This window comes from Citrus clementina, unplaced genomic scaffold, assembly GCF_000493195.1.
Source record: "Citrus clementina cultivar Clemenules unplaced genomic scaffold, Citrus_clementina_v1.0 scaffold_3, whole genome shotgun sequence".
NCBI lineage: Eukaryota > Viridiplantae > Streptophyta > Magnoliopsida > Sapindales > Rutaceae > Citrus > Citrus x clementina.
Genome location: NW_006262339.1, coordinates 32,717,602 through 32,729,599, shown reverse-complemented (window position 1 = coordinate 32,729,599; position 11,998 = coordinate 32,717,602). Strand labels below are relative to the sequence as shown.

Genomic DNA, 11,998 nt, shown 5'->3' with positions numbered 1-11,998 from the left:
GTTTTTTAGAGTATATATGTGTAAAATTTAAGAGTATTATAATTTTAGGTATATATTGGGTATTTTGAAGGAAATGGGGTATATCCCACGCAATTATCCCACACATTTGCAAAATAATGAAATATATTATTTAAAATTATTATCTATATATGGACCATACTTTAGCAAAAGAGCTGTCTTACCTCAATAAATTTGTGCAGTTGGCCATAATAGGAAGTGAAGTTGCTTCTAATGCTCCAGCGCTACGTAGCATATCCTCAATCTCCTGGTTTCTTGATTGAGTTTTATCAAGTAATGTAATATCTAAAGGTGTCAAGCCATCAGAATTCAGAGAATTTATTTCAACTTTGCAGTTCAATAAACACCTTACAATCTGCTGGGACATGTGAATACAAATTTGTCAGGTAGTTTTGAATTTAAAAGAGTGGGTGTTTGATATTTTGAATACGTTGTTTGATGAAATGCTTCAGAGAAGCATTTGATTTGAATTCAACAAGTTATCAAGTAATGATTGAATCTTCATCAAGTGTCAAAATCAAGGGCTATGATTTCACCTAGTTTATAACTTGTAGAGCAAGAACACTCTAGGTTGATTATAATAATTAAGGTTGCAATGTCATGTGTAATACTGGAATAAGACAAATTTCATGTGATATCTTCTACAATATTTTGTAATGTAATGTAATTGATTGTGAGACTTTGATATTAGGTCTAGATGATGAAGGAATGTAAAAACATAGTACAAAACTAGAATAACGTAATGAGGAATGTTTCATATGGAAAAATCAATTTTTTATTTGCTTGTGAGTTTGCATCCAAGCTATTATATGTAGTAGGAAAAAGGACATCAACACCCTTGAATTCGGTAAATTGATCATATAGAGACTAATTATTTTTAGAAATGATCCAATATTACCCCTTTTGGGGACATGTAAATCATTTTCACATTTAGAAATAGTCACTTAGACCCCTAAAGTTTGTTGAAAAAATTGGGTTTGTATATCTTTAAAAATAATTAGGTTTCATAACTATTTCACTAAACCACAAGGGTCTTTTGTTCTTTTTCTTATTGTCACACTTAATGTAGCACCACGCCAAAGAAAGAGAGAATGAGGGAACTCATAGAGCTAATTAATTACGGCTTAGATCTTGTTGTATTATATGCTTGCAAAGAGGTCTTTATATACAAGTCTACGTAATACTGCTACTATAAGGTATCCTAATCTACTAAGGAGAAACCATGCTTAAAAGGGAAAACATAATAATATGTGTAGGATTATCTTTAGAAAAACTTTCTCCTAATCTAATTAATTAGGAATCATCTACTCCCTAAATACCTAGAAAACTATCCTAAGTAAATTAGGTGTGAGTGAGAGCTCTACAGCTCACAACAATAGGGGGTGCGACACTATGTAATATACAACTCCGAAACTTTTAAATGAAAAACAAGTGGGAATATCAACAATGTAATCATTCAACCGAATTTTTTAGCATATTAATTCAAGCTTGCCTAGACTTGATTTTTTGATGTTGCGATGTGTAGCAGAGTGCTGCCATCCCTATTTTTCGAGTTGAGGATTCTTTTGTTGTAGCATTGATCAGCTTCTTTAAGGCCAATAACCGACGGAGGGCGTCTTGTTAAGACTTGAAAAGCTTCAACCTTATCGTTTTTCAAAGCAATATGAAGAGCAGTGTCGCCTTTATTTGTCACATCTTCAAGAGATTTCGGACAAACAGACAAAAATTTCTCCAAGAGATACAGGTCTCCATCTTCAGACGCATAATGCAGAGGAGTGATGCCTTCTCTTCCTTTAACACGAACGAGTTCCAGATCAGTATCTATCAGCTGAAGCACTGTTTGAGTTTGACCATTTTGCAAAGCCAAGTGCATGGGAGAGAAGCCATCTTGGTTGGGCTTCTTGGCAAATGAAGGCTTTAGCCTAATAATCTCCATTGCCGATTCAACATTTCCACTCCTTGCAGCATCATGTAAGGGAGTTTCAATAAAAGGTATCCTATCGAAGTTGTCCAAAATATACGGATCTTGTCGAATTAGAGAATACAAAGCATTGGTATCCCTCAGTTGAGCGGCAGCCTCCATCCCCGAAATTAATTAACACAAAGAAAGTTGCAACTCCAAATGTACCCTGCAGAGAGGAAAGTTTCAACAACTTAAAGAAGATGATCAGCTTAAAGAAACAGGGAGGAAAGCCTCAACATAAGTTCAACGAACATTCCTCTGTATAGTACGACAAAGGGAACAAAATTTCCTCATCAACATGACTGCTTTTGATTCTTGGAGATTGATTTTTTTTCAAATGAGAAACAAACCTTACTTTTGGCGACTTCCTAACAATTGCCAGGACAAGACTAACCTTTTTGACTCTCCTCCCCCCCCCCCCCCCCCCCCCCCCTCCTCTCTCCCGTTCTCTTTAACAATCAGCTCCATTTCTTATTGAATAAACCGATCCGCGTGCTATCGAATGGCATATTTCACTTTATTATTATCAGAATAAATGCTACTACTTGGGTTTCCGCCATTACCAAATCTAAGGCATAAATTTCGGTGAAACCAATAATATGTGCTTTCTTTCTTTTGAAAAATTAAAAATAAAAATCGAATAAGTTATGCTCAATATCATATACAATCACGTATAGGGTGTTCACATATAATCCTATCCCATTCAATTTGTCATATACATTCAAAATCGATCCATTTTTATGCAAATCAACAAAAATCCATTTTGAAAAGAGTAATATAATTATAACTTAATTTCAAAGAATTAAAAATAAAAATTTGTACATGCGGCACTATGTTAGTGATTGTTACATTAAGCTAAAATTAACGTTATGGAATGCAACTAAAACAAAAATCTCTCTATAACCATAATGTTGAGACCAAATTAATCTTATTAATATGAGGATATTATAGCTTAATAAAAGTGTAGTTATAAAAATCATACATTCATCTCTAAGGTGGTGTTTGGTTTTAAGAAAGGGAATGAGAGGAGAGGACTCCAAAAATTAATTGCTATTGTTTGGTTTCACATTAAATTTGAAAGGAAAAAAATGACATGTTTTTTATTTGGACAAGTATACCCATTATCTTTAATGTTCATGTTGTTAACAAATAAAAAATAATAAAACTATGAATTAATTTAATATAGAAAATAACTTAATAACAAAACATTTAATTTTATATTATATTTTTAATTAATTCGTAATTATTTTATAATTAAAATAAGTAACATTGCATAGTTAGTTATATGTTTAATTTAGTTTCTAAATACTTATAATTATTGAAAACAATAATATGTTAGTCTATTGAAATTTCCTAGTTAAATAGAGAATTTTATTTTTTAAAATAAAAATTACACTGCCGTTGACCTCCGTTGACCGTCGTTGACCGCCGCGCCGTTGACCGATCCCTTTGGAGAGATTACAGGCAGTGCGTGGTCATCTTGTTTCCTTTCCTTTAGATTTTACGTGCAAAGAAGATTTAAGGCCCGTTTTTAATGAGAGCGAGTATTACGCAGCTCAAGTTTTTTTATTGAGCTTAGAGAAAGCGCAGGGTTGATTTCCAATTTGCGGAAAACCCCCTTTTTAAAAAAAGGCAAAATGCACAGAAACCACATACGTACAGAGAAATAGATGCAGAGAGGGGCGTTATATTGTTTTTACACTTGCCCATGAGGAATCAATTTGGAACCGGCCATTGTATAAAAGTCTTCAAGAATACTAATTTATAATACAATGTTGTCCTTTTCTTATCAATAACTGTTGTCACTTTGTCCATTGTTTCTCGTTTATTAAAGAATTGTGTGGCTGTGTTTTGCTACAGACTCCACGGATCACCAAACAATTTGAATGCCCTGATATGGTTTAAGAACCACAGCACCCTAGGATGGTTCTATTGGAATATTAAACAAGAAAAGGATATATCTACAATCCAGTTCTTATTGCAGGCAAGTAGGGAGAATTTTTGGTTTTTCAATGTAGAGTCGGAGATAGGAGTGTTATAACGAACTACGTTATATTGTAATCGTTCTGGGAAAAAGAAAATTAGGAAGTAATAACAACAAAGCAAAGCAAGAATCTTGGTAGATTGCATGAAACCAGACGTAAGCTCATAACTCCTGACCCACCCATTTTATTTCGCTTTTGTCTGGAAGAAGGAATCTTGTCCGGTTGTCCAATTATTATGAGTTGTCGAACATATATACTAGTAACAATAATAATAAATGGCAACACAAAATTATTTGATCATTCCCTCTTCAACAACCGCGACAGCCACGGCCACTTTACCGAACAAAAATCTGGCTATTGTCCATGAGCTTCAGGCCTTCAACTTTATTTTTGCTCTAAAAAAGTTGTGGATTTAATCAAAAGAGTTTGCAATCATATGTTTCCATTGACCTTCAGAATCCATGGTCCCCCGCAATCTAGTGGATTTCTTTTAGCCCCGTTTTTGGTACCTTTATTAAAGCACAAAAATTATATCTTATCTTCTCAAAATAAAATAGACACCAAACTAACCATCTTATTTTTAATTCAACAAACCTTCACAATCATCATTTCAATAATCGTTTATTTAACAACTCCGTTAGATATAATTCTTTACTCACATCCAATTTCACCCACAGAAATATCTTAATTAATTACCATCAACTTGTAAATTGATATGTTTTTGACCAACTTTACTTGCATATTCCAACTTGCTTTGTCATAATGTTATCTTAAATCACCTCCTAGGTTAATGGGCATGACGTTTGCTCTTAGGGCATTGTAGTAATTTCATTCGTCAAGACTATGAAACATTACGTCGATGCACTTAAAGAGCTTTTGCAATTTGAAGACGACAAACAATGGAGTATAAGAGACGCGAAGCTCATTCCTCTTCAACTTTCTGTGGAGGTGACGTTATATTCCGGCCGCTGACACCATCTTGGCTGCCCAGGTGTCCACGTTCAGACAAATAACTGATCATTTTCCTAACCAGAACAAAGGGTTTGTATTAATGGAATTTGTTCTATTTTCTTTTTCATCCTTTGTTTGTATGGAATACATGGTGGTGTTATTGTAATGCAGAGACAATATATGACTATCAATATGATTTTTCCGTCTCTTATCGATGGGTTGGCGAGGACTGTGTCGATCAAGAGAGGGAAGAATTGTTGAAATGATTCCGGAAGAGAAGCTGCAGAAGCTTTGGCAAAAGCTGCAAGAAAGAATGAGTTGATGGTGAGTTCTTCTGGCATTGTTAAGTCCAATAAGTCTAGTAACTTTGCCTCTGTTTGCTCCAAACGAGGCCAAAAAGGGATCAATCAAGATTGCGCCATTGTCTGGGAGGTAGGAACAATACAACTAAACTAATGAAGTGTATGGTAAATACCCACGTCATGCATAATTTGCTAATTTTTATATACTTGCTTATTATTATAGGAATTTGGAGGCCAAGAGGAAATGGTGTTTTGTGGGATATTTGATGGGCACGGACCATGGGGTCATGTTGTGGCCAAAAGGGTCAGAGAATCAGTGCCTTATTCATTGCTTTGCAATTGGCAAGAAACACTACTATCTTCAACATCACCTGCCATGAATGTTGATCTTGATGGGGATAGAAACGTTCTTCAGTATGATATATGGAAGCAATCTTGCCGGAAAACTTATGCTGCTGTTGGCCAAGAGCTTAAGCAGCATACTGGGATTGATTCTTTTCGTAGCGGTACCACAGCCCTGACCATTGTTAAACAGGTTCAATACTTAAAAAGCCCCCTTGTATAGTGATGAAAAATTGCCAATAGTGGAATCAAATTTGTCCTTAATGTCGATTTCTCTTCAGACTGAAAGTCTTGTGGTAGCAAATGTTGGGGATTCTCGGGCTGTGTTGGCAACTCTTTCCGATGACGGCGATTTGGTACCATTTCAGCTTACTGTAGACTTTAAGCCAAATATACCAGGTCAGTTTCTCTTTGATATTTCTACCTCGTGTATATATGTGTGTCTTAAGGTTTCTGTATTTACTGGTGTGAAGCCAAAGTTAGTTATAATCTGTTATGGGCTTTATGATGTGGCAGGTGAGCTGGCATAAGTGGGATCCAAAAGCAGAGAGAATTAGTTAGTTAAATAACAGACTGATTTGTTGCAAGTGGATACACACGTGAGGAGCATACATGTATATAAGCTGTCTCTAAGCTAGCCTACGAGCGTACACACAAGAGAGAAACACTTAAGTATCACAGAGAGAAAAACGCTAAAGCTGAGAAAGGTTTAATCTGTGGTGGTGACTCAATTGTAATCCATCATCTTCAAGTTCAATAAAGCTTCTGCCCTTGCTGGCTTTTACAGCCGTGGATGTAGGTTCCTTTGTGGAACTGAACCACGTTAGTTCTTGGTGTGTAGTGAGTCTTTGAATGCTTGATTCTTCTTTGTTCTTTTCTTTCTTAATCTTGTTTCTGTAAGCTCTGGTTTTGTGGGTTGCTTAATTCTTGTTCAAGAAAGGGAAGTAACACGTTTTGTCATAACAAACTGGTATCAGAGCCTGGTACTGATTGAGATCAGACTCAAAGATGACAAGCACCAGAGTTGACCTTGAAAAGTTCAATGGAGATAATGATTTCTATCTCTGGAGTTTGAAGATGAGAGCAATTCTCATTCAACAAGGGCTTGACAGTGCCCTTGATGATGCAGAAGATACGATGGCCAAGAAAGAGAAGGCAGAAGGTTCTTCAAGCTTTGGTGCAGATCAGAGGATCATAAACAATAAGGCCCATAGCACCATTATCTTGCATCTCTCTGATGAAGTCTTGAGAGAAGTATCCAAAGAAAGATCTGCAGCTGGTTTGTGGGCCAAGTTAGAAGAAATGTTTCTGAAGAAATCATTGGCAAAGAGACTGTATATGAAGAGAAGGTTATACACATTCTCGATGAAAGATGGAGTAGCCATGAAAGATCATGTGGATGAGTTCAACAAACTCATTCTTGATCTCGAGAATGTCAACATAATTCTTGAAGATGAAGACAGGGCACTCATCTTGTTAAGTTCCCTTCCAGAATCTTATGAGCACTTTGTAGATACTCTCCTTTATGGCAGACAAACCCTTGCATTAAAGGATGTCAAAGATGCCCTGGAATCCAAGGATTTGAAGAAAAAGGCAGAATTGAAAGAACAAAGCAATGCAGAAGGTCTAGTTGCCAAAGGAAAGCCAGAAAAGAAATACAACAAACAGAAGAAGAACAATAGCCAGAAAGATAAAGCTGAAAAGAAAAAGAAGAAGAGGAAGTGTTACTTCTGTCAAAAGGAGGGGCATTATATTAAGGATTGTTTCGAGAAAAGGAAACTAGAGGATCTGCAAAAGAAATCAAATGGGAAAGCTGCTGTTGCCTCTGAAGATGAATGTGACTATGATGAAGCAGATGTCTTGGTGGCTGCAGAAAGACACCCAACTGGTGAGTGGATTCTGGACTCTGGTTGTTCATTCCACATGTGTCCAAATAAGAGTTTCTTTAAGACCTTTGAAAGTATAAATGGTGGGAAGGTATTGTTAGGAAATAACCTAGCTTGCAAGGTGGCTGGAATAGGAACCATTAGCTTGAAGTTGCATGATGGTGTCACTAGAGACTTGCACCAAGTGAGATATGTCCCTGAACTAAGAAGAAACTTAATATCTCTAGGAATGGTTGACCAATCTGGGTGTACCATTAAGGCAGAAAATGGAGAGATACAGATCTTGGATCAGGGTAAAATTGTAATGAGAGGGGTTAGAAAGAATGGGCTATACATACTGGTTGGTTCCTCACCTGTCCTAGGAATCTCAGCTAGTGTGACCAGAGATAAAACCAAGCTCTGGCACATGAGACTAGCTCATATCAGTGAGAGGGGTCTCAAGGAGCTAAGCAATCAAGGTTTGCTTGGTAATGACAAAATCACTTCCTTAAAATTCTGTGAGAAATGTGTGTTTGGGAAGGCCACAAGATTGAAATTCAGTTTAGGGAGAAAAGAAACCAAACAGACTCTAGATTACATTCACTCAGACCTTTGGGGGCCATCACAAGTTCCATCTTTAGGTGGAGCTAGGTATTTTGTGTCCTTTATAGATGACTTCTCAAGGAAGGTTTGGATCTATGTGTTGAAACACAAAAGTGAAGCATTAGGGAAGTTCAAAGAGTGGGTTACTCTCATTGAAAACCAAACTGAGAAGAAAATCAAGAGGCTCAGAACAGACAATGGGTTGGAATATTGCAGCAAAGAGTTTGAAGATTTCTGCAAATCAAAAGGCATTGCAAGGCATAGAACTGTCACCTACACTCCACAGCAAAATGGGGTAGCAGAAAGGATGAACAGAACCATAATAGAAAGGGTAAGGTGTATGCTGCTGAATGCAAACTTATCAAAAGTTTTTTGGGCTGAAGCTGTAACTACTGCTGCTTATTTGATAAATAGAAGTCCATCCTCAGCTCTAGTTTTCAAGACACCTCAGGAGCTTTGGTCAGGGAAGCCTCCAGACTTGACAAATCTGAGGATCTTTGGGTGTCCAGCTTATGCACACTTAAAGCAAGGTAAGCTTGAGTCCAGGGCTGTTAAAGGGTATTTCTTGGGCTATCCTGAGGGCATTAAAGGATACAAGATATGGACCCTTAATGGCAAGCCATCAAGGATATTAATCAGCAGGGATGTCACCTTTGATGAAGAACATATGCTGCAATCAAAGGTAGAAGCTGAGATTGAAGCTACTGAAACAGAGGAAGGGGATAATGTTGAACAGAAGGTGAAGCATTCTGATAGTGGTGAGACTACTGAGCAGCCATCAGACCATTCCAAGGAAAGAAAGAATCCATCAGAACTAGAAACATATCAGCTTGCTAGGGATAGAGAGAGGAGAGCCATCAAAATGCCAAAGAAGTATGGCATAGCTGACCTCATTTCCTATGCACTGACAGTAGCTGATGAGGTGAATGGTGGAGAGCCTTTGAGCTATAAAGAAGCTATGAGATGTGGGGATAAGCTGAAGTGGCATGCTGCAATGCAGGATGAAATAGTCTCTTTAAAGAAGAACAATACCTGGATCTTGGTTAACAAACCACCTAACAAGAAACTAATTGGCAGCAAATGGATTTTTAAGTTGAAGGCTGGAGCTTCAGAGAATGAATCACCAAGACATAAAGCCAGACTTGTGGCAAAGGGATTCACACAGAGAGAAGGAGTTGACTTCAATGAAGTGTTCTCACCTGTAGTCAAATATAGCTCAATTAGGCTGCTACTGGCCCTCTCTGCATATCATGACCTGGAGCTGGAGCAGATGGATGTTAAAACTGCCTTCTTACATGGCAGTCTTGATGAAGAGATTTTCATGGCACAGCCTGAAGGGTTCATTGAGGGAGGATCAGAGGATAAAGTGTGCTTATTGAAGAAGAGCTTGTATGGTCTCAAGCAATCCTCAAGGCAATGGTATTTGAAGTTTGATGAGTTCATGATAAGCCATGGGTACTGCAGAAGTAGATTTGATAACTGTGTGTATTTTAAACTCTCTTCATGTGGTGGAGGCATCTATTTGCTTCTTTATGTGGATGACATGCTTATTGCATGCAGCCAAAAGGAAGAAATAAAGAGGCTTAAGCTGGAGCTTAGCACTGAATTTGAAATGAAGGATTTGGGTGCAGCTACAAAAATTCTGGGTATGCAGATAACAAGAGACAGGAAATCCAAAGTTCTGTTTCTGTCACAATCTGATTATGTGAAGAAAGTGTTAGCTAGGTTCAACATGGAAAATTCGAAACCTGTTTCAACACCTCTGTCAGCTCACTTCCAGTTATCTAAATCTCTAGAGCCTACAACTCGTGATGATTTTAACTACATGAGGAAGATACCATACTCTAGTGCAGTTGGCAGCATCATGTATGCCATGGTATGCACCAGACCTGACTTGGCACATGCAGTTGGAGTCATTAGTAGGTTTATGGGGAACCCTGGTAAAGATCACTGGGATACAGTGAAATGGGTACTAAGGTATCTTCGAGGAACTGCTGATACTTCCATTATGTTTGGAGAAGTAAGTGGAACATCACCTGAAGTTGCTGGGTTTGTGGACTCAGACTATGCAGCAGATAAGGATAGAAGGAGGTCTATAACAGGCTTTGTGTTTACTATGTATGGAGGTGCCATAAGTTGGAAGTCCTCTCTGCAGTCTGTGGTTGCTCTCTCAACAACAGAAGCAGAATATATAGCACTTACAGAAGCTGTTAAAGAAGCAATATGGCTGAGGGGTTTAGTCTCTGAATTGGGGTTCAGACAAGAAGTTGTTATAGTTGGTTGTGATAGCTTAAGTGCTATTCAGCTAAGTAAAAATCCTAAGTATCATGAGAGAACTAAACATATTGATGTTAGGATGCATTTCATAAGGGATGAAATCAGCAAAGGAGTGGTAAGTGTGGTTAAAGTGCCATCTGAAGTCAATCCAGCTGACGTGTTAACCAAACCTTTGCCATCAGTCAGGTTCAGGGACTTATTGAATCTGATTGGAAGTGTTAGCTTGTGAAACAAGCTTACTGGTGCTGTGTTCCAGTGAAGGGAGGTGCATAAACAGTTTAGAACTAAGGTGGAGATTTGTGAAGCCAAAGTTAGTTATAATCTGTTATGGGCTTTATGATGTGGCAGGTGAGCTGGCATAAGTGGGATCCAAAAGCAGAGAGAATTAGTTAGTTAAATAACAGACTGATTTGTTGCAAGTGGATACACACGTGAGGAGCATACATGTATATAAGCTGTCTCTAAGCTAGCCTACGAGCGTACACACAAGAGAGAAACACTTAAGTATCACAGAGAGAAAAACGCTAAAGCTGAGAAAGGTTTAATCTGTGGTGGTGACTCAATTGTAATCCATCATCTTCAAGTTCAATAAAGCTTCTGCCCTTGCTGGCTTTTACAGCCGTGGATGTAGGTTCCTTTGTGGAACTGAACCACGTTAGTTCTTGGTGTGTAGTGAGTCTTTGAATGCTTGATTCTTCTTTGTTCTTTTCTTTCTTAATCTTGTTTCTGTAAGCTCTGGTTTTGTGGGTTGCTTAATTCTTGTTCAAGAAAGGGAAGTAACACGTTTTGTCATAACAACTGGCTTATACAGAGGAACCGGAGCGAATAACGCAGTCCAAAGGGCTTGTGTTTTGCTTAAATGATGAGCCAGGTGTATACAGAGTCTGGATACCGAATGGTGAGACCCCGGGACTAGCCATATCAAGAGCCCTGGGTGATCACTGTGTCAAGGACTCTGGCAGGCTGGCATTTGAATGAATTTGAAAACAAGAGCTGCTTCTTGGCTATTGTTTCTGTTGCCAAAGTACTACTTGTATGTATATATATGTCTGCGTTTTGTACGTGACAGTCTAATAGAAATTACACATGAGAGAGCACAGAAGCTCAAGTGACCCAAGATTAACGCAACATTGTTTCCAATGCTTTGGTTGCATCTTGTTTGCAGCATGATGATTTCATTTTCATATAATGGCATTTACTATGATCACCAAATTGTATATCTATGTTGTGGCTATTATTAAATCATAATATAAACTATCCGATATCTATTCGATGCGTATTTGTAAGTAACATTTACATGAGAAAATTTCAAGATATATCTAATGTGGTAGAGGAGAGCTAATAACAAAAGAAGAAAGAAATGAAATGATATATTTACATAAAATTATTGTATATCGTAAATTTTGACGTGTTTTTACATGTGAATTTGATACATGATTAAATTGAAACTAAATAATAATTTTAATATAATTTCATAATTAAATTTTAAAATGCTTGATTATATATATATATTTTAAGTACAATTGAGAAACTCAAAAGATATATGTATAATTTTATAGAAGAATAAAAATATTCCAAAATTAAAGAAGAATGCTTTATATATGTAACTTGTACATAGTGATGGTTTTGTAAGAAAGGGACAACTGACGACAAAACAAAATTATTCATAATTAAGGGGATAAATTATAAATA

General features: G+C 37.1%; 1 protein-coding gene and 1 pseudogene across 1 annotated transcript; one reads left to right on the top strand and one right to left on the bottom strand.

Moving 5' to 3' along the window:
• Window positions 1-1,510: 1,510 nt before the first annotated feature.
• Window positions 1,511-2,101, bottom strand: LOC18049489 (ankyrin repeat-containing protein BDA1). The gene has a single exon (XM_006442407.1). The coding sequence runs from the start codon at window positions 2,099-2,101 to the stop codon at window positions 1,511-1,513; it is 591 nt and encodes a 196-aa protein (XP_006442470.1).
• A 3,008-nt stretch (window positions 2,102-5,109) lies between these two features.
• LOC18049488 lies at window positions 5,110-11,284 on the top strand (annotated as a pseudogene).
• Window positions 11,285-11,998: the final 714 nt, after the last annotated feature.